This window comes from Ursus maritimus, unplaced genomic scaffold (assembly GCF_017311325.1).
Source record: "Ursus maritimus isolate PB19 unplaced genomic scaffold, ASM1731132v1 scaffold_13, whole genome shotgun sequence".
NCBI classification, from domain to species: Eukaryota; Metazoa; Chordata; class Mammalia; order Carnivora; family Ursidae; genus Ursus; species Ursus maritimus.
The window spans coordinates 61,330,141-61,344,256 of NW_024423675.1; the positions used below are offsets into that span (position 1 = coordinate 61,330,141).

General features: G+C 41.4%; 1 protein-coding gene across 1 annotated transcript in view; it reads left to right on the forward strand.

The window, feature by feature from the left end:
* TULP4 (TUB like protein 4) overlaps positions 1-14,116 on the forward strand; it is a 191,699-nt gene that overhangs the window by 22,222 nt on the left and 155,361 nt on the right. Inside the window, exon 3 of the mRNA XM_040628010.1 lies at positions 31-1,604. Within this exon, the coding sequence (XP_040483944.1) occupies positions 1,353-1,604 (252 nt within the window). The 5' untranslated portion in view covers positions 31-1,352. The remainder of the gene's footprint in view (positions 1-30; positions 1,605-14,116) is intronic.

Sequence of the window (14,116 nt, forward strand, 5' to 3'; positions counted from 1 at the left end):
TATTTCCCTTTTCCTTTCCTGTATCTATAGGAGAATATTTTAAAGTAGCAATTGAAACCAGTATTTACAAAATAAGTATCAAGGAACATCCAAGCAAAGCTTCCTTTCCTTGGACTGTACATGTGGCATTTGGAAGCATCTCTGAATGTGAGCAGGAGAGCGCCCAGCAGCACAGCACGCTGACTCTCTAGGGAAACAGTGCGGAAGAACCCGACTCTTGTCTGTTTTCATGTTAAGGGCTTCTCTTCCCTGTTGAGTCCAAGAAGACTTGCATATAGGAGGAAGAGTACGTGATGGACTTAATTCTGAGAATAGTCTTTTCCTTCAAGATGGAAGAATAGGTATCTTTAGGAACAGAAAGGGGAGAAGCCAGTAGGGGAGGGAAGAAGGAGACTGGGCAAAAGAGATAGAATCCTGTAGTGAGGCTCTGTTTTGTCAACGAGAGGATTTAGGATTCACCCAAGGCAAACACTTGTGCCACTTAAAGAGCTTTAGAACCTTCTGGCTCTGTGAGCAAAGGGGTTTTCTCTCTCCGCCTCTATGGCACTGAAGAGTGCACCGGTCTGTGGAGGGCCAGTCAGATGGAGCCCAGCTCTCTGCCAGGACACAGCAACCTGCCTGCTGGGAAGCCAGGCCGGGCCCTGAGGTGGGAAGTTTCTGGTTCAGAACAGTGGGGAGAGTCTTTTTTTCTTTCTGAACTTGGACTGCTGTCTGCACAAACTCTGGTCTGTTTTGCACGGTTTGTGTGCCTTTTTTTCCCTTTATGCAATCTTTTTCAGCTTTAGCAGCAGAAATTTGTGTAGTTGAGAAAACACGCCAGAGGATGGCTTCAGAAGGAAGATGATCCCATGTGTTCTGTCTCTGCATCTGAACTTTTGAAGAGAAAATTCCAGCTCGAGGGATTCTTCAAAGCCTTAAGTTACTTGAAATCTATGTATTTGCAACCCTTTGTCTCTGGAATCATATTACACTAAACTGGAATCTCAGGCTGAATGAGAATAACCAAGTTGAGTAAAAAGAAGAAAATCCCCTTTCTTGATCAGCACGTGTTAATGACGCTCTTCCTCTAAGGACTTGAAAATAAAAATGGACGCATGTTGTTTTTAAGCATTACCTTTTCCTAGCAGACTGCCATCATCTTTTCTAGAGGAATTTTTTCACTATGCATTTGGTGGCTCTTTATAAAATACTGACCTTGTAGTTAGATCCAGGTCAGTCTTCATTAAAAGGGGTCGGGGAAAACAACGCAAGCCAACCACAAAAATCAATCAGTTGATCCATGAAAAGTATTGGTTTAAGTTTTTCGGCATTCAGCATTACTTTTTAAATAAAACCGTTCGCTGGAAAAAAGTATGTATGCAGCGGTGGAACATGGGCCTGTCCTTTGCAGCGACTCCAACATCCTCTGCCTGTCCTGGAAGGGGCGTGTTCCCAAGAGTGAGAAGGAGAAGCCGGTGTGCCGCAGGCGCTACTATGAGGAGGGCTGGTTGGCCACGGGCAACGGCCGGGGCGTTGTCGGGGTGACCTTCACCTCGAGCCACTGCCGCAGGGACAGAAACACGCCACAGAGAATAAACTTCAACCTGCGGGGCCACAATAGCGAGGTGAGCTGGGGTTTGTTGCACTTTTGTCTGATCACTTGGGGTGGTACTCTTGAGCCCCCTCCCCGTGGATTCAGAACTTACTTTGCTCCACTTGCTGCCAAGTGACACTTTCCGAACTGTGATTTCTGTCTCCGGTGTCCCAGGAGGAACATGTTAAGGTGGACACGGTTCCCACTGGCCTGTGTCCCTCCCCGGATGTGTCCGTTCTCTTGGGTGCCCTCACTCTCCTGTCCCGGTGGCGGGCTACGCACCAGCAGGGACGCCAGGGCGGCTCTCTGCCCAGTCTGGGAGGTTCGATTAGATGATCCCAGCCAGCGAGTCATGCTCTCAGCCTTTTTGGTCAGCCTGTCTGCATAACAAAGAGTTGTGCCCGTGTGTGAGACTGGCTCTGTAAGCAGTGAAGGTGGTGTTGTCATCCTCACCTTACTTGGTTAGCGTCCGCCTTGCTCTGGGTGATGGTTTAACACCTGCCTTGTATTTCTTGTACTTGGAAGTACAAGAACAAAGGAATTCATTGGACAGAGGTGACAGAAGTAATTGACTGGACAAGAGCCATAGTTTTTCATATCTGATGGGTGTATTATTGAGGATATTATGCTGTCTCTACATATATATGGATTTCTCTGGGCTTCTAAAACATAAACAGTTGTTACCACCTGTGAAATCCATTTGGCCGGTGTTTGGTGAGCAGTGTTTAAGCGTTAGGTACTGCATTTAAAGGAAGAGATGTACTTGCGTAGCATGCTAACAGTATTCATGCTCCCCTGTTCACTAGCTTATTTGTGTGTTTTCTTGGGAGGAATCCATCGTAAAATGTCCATGCATGGTTACCGGATAGTTGTAAAAGAGGGAGAATATTTTTGAAGTAGATCGTACAATAAAGTGCATTAATCTTGGGCTTACATCTCAGTGATTATGCATGTGTGCAGTCACCCATGTACCCTTCATCCAGATCGAGATGTAGAACATTCCAGCTGCCCTCGCAGGTACCTGCGGCCCCTTTCTAGGCTCTGCACCCCGCTGAGAGGTGACCCACATAAGTTGTGCCTGTGCTTGAACATCATGTAAATTCATCATATACCCTTTGTGTCTGGCTTTTCTCACTCATTGTACTGTTTGTGAGATCCATCCCTGTTGTGTGTACTGTTAATTTGTTCTTTTTGATTGATGTTAGTTTTCCATTTAAGGAAGAAGCCACAGTTTTTCCATGCCTGTATTGATGGGCATTTGGGTTGCTTCCAGTTTTTGGGTGTTTTGGCTAAACCTGCTCTGAACGTTTGTGTTTTTTTATGGATCTGTGCGTGCACGGTGGAATTTCTGAGTCCTGGTGTAGGCATACATTTAGGGTTAGTAGAAATCGCCAATTTCCCAAAGCGATAGTGCCACTTTATGCCTCCCCATCACTGTATGAAAGGTTGAGTTGTATAAAAAACTTCGTTTGAATTTGAAATTTTCATATGAAAAAAGTGGTTTTATCCAAGGAATTATGTTTTATAAATACCTCTATACCTACAGCACACACACACATGCACAAATCTACACGTACGTATGTGTACATATACTTACATACATATGCCAAGCCTGGTCCTGTTTTCGTACCACTGCACGTGGTGATCAACTTTCTTAAACGTTGAGATTTGAAAACCACTTTTGATTTAAAAACATACACACAGAATTTAACATATTTAAGGATCTATACACTAATTCTAGTGAGAAAATGTGGCTAATTTTGGATTAAAGCCAGTGAAAAGTCATTGCAAATCTTTTTTCTCTTCCTTATGCATTCTTCACGAAAAGGTAAGTTGGCAGATTTATGATCACCCTTTGTGGTATCATAGTGATGGATGGAAGAGAGGACTGTGTTTTATTTCCTGGGGTGCTGGCCTCTTTTCCCATTTCTGTTCCTTTTTTTCCATATGTCTGTTATAAGTAGTTCTAGCTCTACCATTTAACTAGCTGGTGTGTTCCTGTCCAAGTCATTCAAGTCATTAGTTTATTCATGGTTAAATTGAAATAATAATTCCTTTCTTCCAGAGTTGTTGTAAGAATCTGTGAGGATATAGTTTTGCAAGGGCTTTGAAAATGGTGGATGCTGTGTATGCGGATGATGATATTGTGTGTGCCTCATACACCCTGTTTACTTAGCTGTATTCTTACCATCTAGCCCTTGTAATGCTACTTAATACCCTTACATTTCATTACTAGTCTGACTCATGAGGCCAGAGACAGTGTTTTTTGATTTTTGTTTCACAGTTAAGATTTGAAAACACATATGCAGTCAGTAGATATTTATTGCATCTCTGTCGTGGGCTAGGTGCTTGTGTGTACTTGCCGCCATGGGCCAAGATAAATTATGGATTATGCCCGACGGGAGTCCATAGTCTAGCAGTAAAGGCGAGGTGTGTACCTGGATATCTCTTTCTCCGTGTGTGTTTCAGTTAAGTATGGAAAGAAAGAGTTGGGTCATTGAAAGAATTAAGGCTGAAGTTTACCGCAGATTTTGTTGTGAAGATGACGTTTGAGCAGGGCTTTGAGAAATAGATAGAATTTAGGCAGTTTTTTTTCCTGAGTGATACAAGAAGATTAAGCTACATTCTGGCCTCCGAGAAGCAGTTTCTCTCTTCTGTGTGCCATGAAGGTGCTGGGTGTCCTTTTTTTTTTTTTTTTTTTTTTTTTTGAGTTAATTCATGACAGTGCAGATTTATTTATTTATTTATTTATTTATTTATTTATTTATTTACTATGTTATGTTATGTTATGTTAGTCACCATACAGTACATCCTTAGTTTTTGATGTAATGTTCCATGATTCATTGTTTGCGTGTAACACCCAGTGCTCCATGTAATACATGCCCTCCTTAATACCCATCACTGGGTTGGCCCACCCTCCAATCCTTTCTGATGGCTGAGTAATATTCCATTGTATATATGGACCACATCTTCTTTATCCATTTGTCTGTTGAAGGGCATCTTGGCTCCTTCCACAGTTTGGCTATTGTGGACATTGCTGTTATGATCATTGGGGCGCATGTGCCCCTTCTTTTCACTACATCTGTATCTTTGGGGTAAATACCTAGTAGTGCAGTTGCTGGGTCATACGGTAGCTCTATTTTTAACTTTTTGAGGAACCTCACTACTGTTTTCCAAAGTGGCTGTACCAATTTGCATTCCCGCCAACAGTGTAAGAGGGTTACCAATTGACAAGGCTGGGTTTCCTTTGGCTCCAGCCTAAGCATGTGTCTGTATTCACCTTATCACATCAGGTGCATCCCCAGGAAGATGCATTTGGGGTCTGGCTGGACAAGGACAAGGACCTATATGTATATTTTGCCATCCCTGGGACAAATCCACCACAGTTGATAGGAGGTTGATATACTTTGCTCTTCCCGCTATTCCATGAAATGTTTACTGTGTATAGGTATACTCTGGTTTGTAATGGGGATTTTATTCATATTGGGGCATTCTATACTCCAGTTAATCCATGGCAGAAGGTTTAAGCAAGGTGCTCCTTAGTAGTCTATCTAATTTACACAATGCTCAGATGTAGCTGTTTCTGGGCTTAATGTATCAGCGTGCAGTTGTAGTCAAGTTTGAAAAATCACATGCTTGTGTTCATGACCTGAGTTAAAGATAATTTGTTAGTGACTCACTTTATGTGGCTCTTCTGGTAAAGCAATCACCTCTGCTTATTTGTGTGAGCATATTTCAGTATGCTAGGTGACCATGTCTGTCTTGTTTCCTTCCCAGGTAAGCCTTTTAAGTGTTCACCACATAGGCACATTGCATTCAGAGAGCAGAGACTGCTGCTCAGGGTTCTCTCAGAGAACCAGAGGCAGCTGTTCTTTGCCTGCAGTCGATGGAGGAAAGCCCTCTTTAGGATCACCCTGCAGGTGCAGTGGCGGCAGAAGCAGCTCAGGGATGCAGAAATTTGGGGCTTTGTTGGTGTGCACAAGAGATTTAAAAGTTTAATTATGTACAGCTAATTAAAGATATGAATTGCAAAACGACAGTCCCTCGGCCTTTCTTACGCTTTTTCAGATAAACTTGTACTATAATGACAATGAAACAAACAATGGGAACTTACCTAATTTCATATTCTGGAAGGGTGTTTGAAACAATAAAGTGTACCTACTAGGTTGATCCATTTTTATCTTCCAGTGTTAGTATTAAAGATTTTCTGAGTGGGAAAAGTGGGATAAGAGGATCTTCATGGTGAGACTGGGAAGATGGAGCAATATATGAATGAAGTAAATGTGGTATTTAAAAAATATTTTTTTATATTTCGGAAATGTAGCCATAGTTAATTTTCCTGGTGAGGGATGTATCTTCTTTTTTATTTTTAATTTTAATTTAATTTTATTTTTTAAAATATTATATTTATTTCTTTGAGAGAGAGAGAGCGCACGAGCATACACGTGTGCACACACAAGGAGGGGGCGTGGCAGAGGGAGAAGCAGGTGCCCTCTTGAGCAGGAATTCTGATGCAGGACTCGATCTCAGGACCCTGGGATCATGACCTGAGCCGAAGGCAGATGCTTAACTGACTGAGCCACCCAGGCACCCCTGTATTTTCCTTTTTAGAATAGACTTGAAAACCTGGGTGGTGGATGTGCTGGGCTGCAGAGTGCTGCAGTGGAGCAGAGGGTGAAACCTTGGGGCCAAGAGTGGCTGATAATGCTTTCTGGGGATGGGGTTGGGGCGTGAGCTGGATCTCGGAGCCCCTTTGGGTTCTGTACACACTTGAGAGCCCACTGTCGGTTGGCCACTGCTGGGCTTTGGCTCCACAGCAACCAAGGAGCAGTTCCCGCCCAGGTGACCTTTGTGTCAGAGGATGGATATGGTTTACATGGAAATGAAGTTGGTGACAGTAACTGCTGGTGACAGTTGCCATGTGTTACGTAGCCACAATTTTCTATGTATTTTATGTCTGTTATTATTATTATTTTTTTTTTTTAGCTCTTGTAACAGTTCTCTGCTGCTCTGTTTTATTCCTCTACCCAGCTGAAGAATCTGAGGTTCAGAAATGTTCTGGAAGTTATCCAAGGTATAGAGGAGCTAGATGATGATTGCAGGCCTGGGATAAAATTCATGTCTGACTGTTTTTCCTTCTGTAAGACACTGCTACAGCAAAGGTGAACCATAGTGATCAGATAAACAGAGTTATGAGTGACTGTGTTTTGAATGGTGAAGAGTTTGGTGAAGTATTGGAGCTGTGTGGGTTGGGAACACTGGACCCTGAGTAGTTATGATGAAAAAGCAATAATGATGAATGTTTATGGGATGAAAGAGGTACTGCTTTTGGTTTTGGGTTGCATTCTAAGACCATTAGAAGACAGTTGTATTAAAAAAGAAGTGTTGAAAAAAATCACGTGGGTATAAAAATGATCTTTCAGTTCAGTGCATTGATCCACCACTGTGGAAAACTGAACTGACATCATTGACTCAATTTGTTATGGAATTTATTTGGTTATTTTAATGGGTTTATTATGTTTTTATAACTTAACATATTATTGTATTTATAATTTTAATATAGTTTATTATGGAAATAATAGTCTTCAAGAAGTAGCGTCTAAACATGTCACTGTGATACTATGATAATGTATGAATGGCTCTAGTAAGCCTCTTGGAATAAAGAGTGTAACCAGGTATTGTAGACGGAAGGTGTAGGTGAGAAACAGCTCTTTTAAATGTGTCTTACCAGTTGTTATTTTGAACAGGGAACTGTTCTAGCAAAGAGCCAAAGTAAGACTATTTCTGTATATTAAGATTAGAATTTTGTGTCACCTAAACTGGTTTATCTGTTTTTACACCAGGGCTCAGTAGTGTGGGTTCATCTTTATCACAGGAATACTTACACGTGGGTAAATGCTAATAATGAAAAATAAGTGTTCTTCTGTCTCCTTCCCCTACCTCCTGTCCAGGCTATTCACCAAAGGCTTATATTATTACCTGTTTGATTAATCAGTTTTGGGATTTTATCTGTTGGCTTCTTTCCTATGTTGGCAGGTGGAGATTTATCTCTCCCTTCCTTGATCACTCTGCCCAACCTTGCCCTGCAAGCTAATCATCCCAGTATTGCTCTATCATAATTGGTTAATTCATTATTCAGTGTTTACATTATTTAAACTGTGTCAATATTGTGCCCAGGCGAGTCAAGTAGGATACTATGATTATATTTCCTTTACTGTTCAGCATTTTTTCCCTTTGTGATAAAAACAGTCTTATATTTCGGGACACTCAGATGGCTCAGTTTGTTGGGCATCTGCCTTCGGCTCAGGTCGTGATCCCTGGGTCCTGGGATTGAATCCCACATCCGGCTCCTTGCTCGGCGGGGAGCTTGCTTGTCCCTCTGCCTGCTTCTCCCTCTGCCTGCTGCTCCCCCTGCTTGAGCTCGCTCACTCTCTGTCTGACAAATAAATAAATTAAATCTAAAAAAAAAAAAAAAGTTTTATTTTTCCTGGTGGTTTGGTTTCTTCATCTGTTCTGAATCTTTTGGCATCTTCAGTATGTTTCTGCATATTCAAACCAGTAAGGTGATGTATTGGTTCTTTTTGTTTTTGTTTTTTTTTACCTGGAGACCTCTGTCTGGGAGTCCTTTGTCCTCCTGTTGCTCTTTGGATTGGTAGCTCTATGGACCTGCTGCCCAGCTGACTTCCTGAACTTCCCTTTTGTCATCACCCTGAGAATTTCCTTTGCCTCTTACTTCTGCTGTATCTCTTGTTTCTTCGACCTTGTATCTTTCTCTTTCTTGGTTTAACTCGTTCTTTTGTTGGAGCATAATCACCAGTATCTTTCTAAGAAAGAATTTGTAAGTCATGAATTTCAAGACTTGTATGTCTAAAAATGTCTTAATTCTTCCTTCACTCTTGATTGATAGTTTGTCTAGGTATAGATTTCTAGGTTGGTTCCTTCCAAATTTTGAAAGCATTTTTTCAGTCTTCAGACTTGGAGAGTTATTACTGAGAAGCATAGCAGTTAAGGCCCTGAAGCTAGACTCTGAATCCTAGCTTTAAGTATATTATTTAACTTCTTTTTTTTTTTAAATCCAAGTTAGATTTTGTTTTCATTTTTTTTTAAAAGATTTTATTTATTTATTCGACAGAGATAGAGACAGCCAGCGAGAGAGGGAACATAAGCAGGGGGAGTGGGAGAGGAAGAAGCAGGCCCATAGCGGAGGAGCCTGACGTGGGGCTCGATCCCATAACACCAGGACCACGCCCTGAGCCGAAGGCAGATGCTCAACCGCTCAACCGCTGTGCCACCCAGGCGCCCCTATTATTTAACTTCTGTGCACTGTTAATCTTCTCATTTGTGAAATGGTTTACAAATAGTACTTTTCTCATGTAGGCTTGTTGTAAGGTTAAGTGAGTAGCTGTATGTAAAGCATTTAGAAGAGTGCCTGGTATATCATAAGGGCTTTGTAAGTTGGCTGTGATTATTATTATTCTAAATCCTCTTAAAAAAATCTGGAAGTTTTGGCAACTGCTCTTTATCGTAGATATTCTAGAATTTCACAAACATGTTTAAAAGTAATAGACTATAAAGCTGTTTGGCACCTCTGTGTATGTGTACATAGGATGATGTTTCAGATGGTGGATTTTACTGTGGAATGATCTGGGGGAGAACTGACTGTTTTGTTGCTAACTGCCAAATGTCAGCATCCAGGCATATTTCTCTGGGGTTGTTCAGTTTCTTTAGATAAGGCCCTTCTAGTCACATGCCTGTGAATTTAATTCTGCTGCCAGCATTCAAGAGCTGAGGGGTGTGTGTGTGTGTGTGTGTGTGTATGTGTGTGTGTGTGTGTGTATGCACACATGTATGCTGGGGGAAGAGATAGCGATAGGAGGACAAGGAGCTAGTATTCATTTAGTGCTTGCTGTGTATTAGACACTATTCTAAGAGCTTTAACTCATTCAGTCTTGACATCAACTCTCTGATTTTGAACCTGTTACTATCGTATTTTATAGCTGAGGAAACTGAGGTACAGAGGGGTTAAACAGCTTGCCCAAGGTGACGCATCTCTCCTAATTGACAGAGTTGAGACTGAACCAGGAGCCCCTTAGATTCCATCCTCTTAACCTCTTGGAAAATCACCCGAGGTTCAGTCCCTGTTACCATCTTCCCTGTGCCAGGTCCCCAAGGCTGCTGTCTGTGGTTCGTGCTGCCAGGAGAATGAGTGGTCACTGTCTGGTGCTGTGAGGGAGAAGCCTGCCTGCTTTCACCAGGAGTGCTCCGAGGGAAGGAACATCCTCTGCTGGCCTGTGCCAGGCTGACTTGTGTGTGTGGCTTTTCTCCCAGGACCTGGGCTCATGCCTGAACCTTTCTAGGCTTTCTGTTCCTGGCATCTCTCTGCAGGCACTCAGTTTGGCCTTGCTCTATTCTGGGAATCCACTTGCCACTCCTTATCCATTTTCTGTCTTCATATGCTGTGATTTGGGCATCATTGAAGATGGCCTTTGTGTTTGTATTCATGCTCCGTGCTGTGAGGTGATTTCTCTTTTTCTTTTTTTTTTTATTAAAGATTTATAGAAAGCACATGCCCTGCATGTGTGTGAGAGAGAGAGAGAAAGAGAGAAAGTATGCTAGTGGAGGCAGGGGCAGAGGGGAAGCTGACTTCCCACTGAGCTGGGCTGATGTCCCGATTAGGAGATAATGACCTGAGCCAAAACCAAGAGCTGGTCGCTTAACCTCCTGAGCCACCCAGGCGCCCCTGTGTGAAGTGGTTTCTAAGAGAAGGATTAGGGTCATCTTTAGTTTGATATCTTATATCAGAAATCTCCTGTTAAGATATTTTTTGAAGGTTCTTAAAAGCATTAAATATAGATTTTTCCCCCCTAAACAAAAATGAGAATATAATAAAATTATATCTTATTAAGAAAATAGAATTTGTTGAACTGATGGCATTGCTTGTTTTTCCTTTAGCAATTTGTTTAAAATTTTTTTCCTCCTGAAAGAAATAATCATGTCTGCAGGTACCTTAGACACATGGAAAACACAGTCTTTTGGGTGTATTTCTGCTAGAGAGGATGAGAGAGGAATGTGGGCACAAGGCAATAATTTTTTTGGTAATAGCCTCCAAGGGAAGTAGCTTCAAGCTACGTCATGTCAAAATGAGAGTGAATGAGATTATTACTGAAGTTCTGGGCAAATGAATATTTCCCCCACTATGGAATCTGTGTTCATGATTTATTAATGGGTGGACTGTGGATTCCTGAACCAGATTGCCTCTGTGCTGCGGTTGTATTATCTGTAAGGGAACAATGACACCTCCCACCTAAAGTGGTGGTGACTGAAGTTGGAATCCACAGACAGTATACATGAAAGAGCTCATAAGTCTTTGTTCTTATTTGAGTATTATTAGACTCACTGTCATCCTTGGGTATTGTACCCATCTGCATTTCCTTCCAAGGCTAAAACAGTGGAGCCATGGCCTTTCTGATGAGAAGGGGCCTCATGTTTGCCAAATATGGGAATGGAATGTAAGGTGGGAGGCAGGTGAGGAGTTAGGAGCAGGTTGGAGGTGTTCTTGCTAGGAGGGAGGCTGGGCTCGTGCCAGTAGTTTTATTATAAGTTTGGGATTCTGGAACGTTGGTCACCTCATGTGTATTGCTTCCTTATCTGGAAGGCATTCTTGACTTTGTTTTAAGCAGAGCTCACTCATCCTGTCTGCTTCCATTTGAGTTCATAGAGCCTGACCTGTGGCCTCAGGTGTCACGGAGCCACCTGTTGATGCTTCTGCAGGGAGAGCGGGGGCATAATGCAGAGTGGATGCATAGTGCCCTGGGCGGTGGGTAGCATGCTTTAATAGGTGGTTTTTTGTCCAAAGCTGAGTCAAGTCATCTCTCTGGGATGTGGTCTGGGCTGGGCCTGGGAGGGTGCAGGAAGGGAGAGAGAACACGAGACTCTGTGCTGTGCCTCAGTTTGGTGTTTCTAATTGGGTCCACCCACATGCTTGACTCTGAACTTCCAAAACAAACACGCCTGTGCGTTTTGCCCAAGATTATACTGCTGGGTGTTTCTGTTGTACCTTCTGGCAACCTACATTTGGTTTCTCTTCCTCATTGTTGCTGTTTTATGGAATCTTTACTGGCATTTGTTGTTTTTTCCACTTGGCCTACTTAGATTTGGTCTACTAAATACAGAGGAAATTGTCTCCGTCCCAGGGGCCTTTTTTTTTGTCCTGGAGTAACCCTGTTCAATCTCACCTCCAACCTCTTCCTGCTGCATGTGACCCTGCAACAGTGCTCAAGACGAAAACCAATTTTGTCGGTCTGAGCTCTGTTCTCTTTCTTTGCTTCTTAGGTTTTAGAGTTTAAGGGCATGGTCGTTAATCAGAGCCTTAAAATAAAAAAAAAAATAACCTTGGAAATAACATGGTTGTTGGTAAGGTCTATTTTGTAACTCCTTAGTAGCAGAAATAAATAATGTTTAATGGCTTTGTTGATAAGGATGCTTTAAGTTAATGTGTAGGACTTGGGATGTTGATTTTATTAATTTTACTCAGAGTTTGAAAACAAGAATGTAAAGAAACCAGCTATTGTCTCTCCACTTAACTTGATATTTTCATGGTTTTAGATTTTCTTTTTCCCCTCTTCAGGAAATTTGCTGTAGATAGCATTTGTGACTAATTAGGGAATTACCTAAACAACACGACCAAAGAGCTCTTTCCTGTCTTCTAGGCCTTAAAATATTCTTTCGCCTTAGTTATGCCTTAAGAAAGCCTGACTATCTACCTTATTTCCAAGATTGAAATTATTTTAAGGTAGTCAGGATCTGTAATGTAAATTGACATTTTCCTCTAGTAATGACATACTTGTTTAAGAGATCAATACCTCTTTATTGTTTTTTTTAAAGATTTTATTTGAAAGAGAGAGAACACGTGTGCGCATGAGCAGGGGGGAGGGGCAGAAGGAGAGGGAGAAGTAGACTCCCTGCTAAGCAGGGAGCCCAACAGGGCTTGATCCCAGGACCCCAAGATCATGACCTGAGCTGAAGGCAGACGCTTAACTGACTGAGCCACCCAGGCACCCGAGATCAATACCTCTTTAAAAAAAAAAAATACTGTATTTTAGATCAGCAATGTGCAATAGAAACATTTTATAAGCCACATATATAATTTTAAATTTTTTAGTAGCTACATTAAAAGTAAAAAATAACATGAAATTAATGTTTTATATAACTCAGTATATCTAAAATATTATTTCAACATGTAATCAATATAAAAACTATTAATGAGATAACTTATATTCTTTTTCATGTTAAATTTTTGAAATCTGTTATATATCAGTTCGAATTAGCCACATCTCAAGTGCTCGATTGCCACATGTGGCTGCTGGCTAGCATTTGGACTATGTTGTTTCAAACACTGCTTTGAGTATTGTGGCAGAGCTGCATGCTTACTCCAGAGAAGTTTTTAATGTATGTCTTAGAACCTTGGATAAAAGGCATTTTAAAACCTTTTTATTGGGAAATAATTTCAAACTTATACCAAAGTTACAAGAAAGTAAAAAGAATACTCAGTCTCTACCCAAAATCGCTTATTGCTAACCTGCACTCATTTCTCTTACGTGCTCCCTCCTTCCCTTGAGCCCTCCTCCCTCCCATGCTCTGTGTGTGTGTCCCCCTCCCAAACCATTTGAGAATATGTATCTTGATCTTTTATCCTGAACTATTTCAGTGTATATTTACTAAGAGTAAGGACATTCTGTTACATCACCACAATAGTACAGTTACCAACTTCAGGAAATTTAACATTAATTCAGTACTTTAATGTATTATCCATATTCCACTTTTGTCAATTTTTTTCTCTAGTACAGGATCCAGTTTAGGATCACCTATTGCATTTAGTTACTATGTATCTGTAAGCCCCTTTAATCTGGAGCAGTTCTTCAGGGTTTTGTTTTTGTTTTTTGTCTTTTATGACATTGACATTTTGGAAGAACACTCCTCTCCCTCTTGAATAGGATGTTCTGCATTTGGAGTTTGTCTGAAATTCAGGTTAATCATCCCAGCTGAATCCTCCATAAGTGATATTGGATGTTGTGTCTTTCTTAGGGTAGCACATGTGAAGGCACACAGCATCTGTCTACCCCTTGTTGCTGATGTTAATTTTGATCTGATGTTCTTGCTGTGTATTTACTGTGTTTTCCCCTTGCATTTACAAGCAGTCAGTGGGAGGATACTTTAGAACAATGCACATACCCTGTTTCTTACCAGAATTTCCTACGTGGATTGATCATTCATTGATTCTTGCTTGAACCAGTCTTTACTGTGATGGTTGCAAAATGGTGATTTTCAGCTCCAGTTCTCCCTGCATATATGGATATTCTGTGTAAGCAAGAGCTCCTTGTTCTACCCTGTTCATCCATCCATCCACCCACCTGTCTGTTACCAGTGTGAACTCATGGATTTTTCTTAAACTCAATTTTCTGAACTCAGTTTTTTTCTTCAGTGCTTATTAAACTTAATTATACCCAGTTTGCTCAAATTGTTCCAGATTTGGTCAGTAGAAGC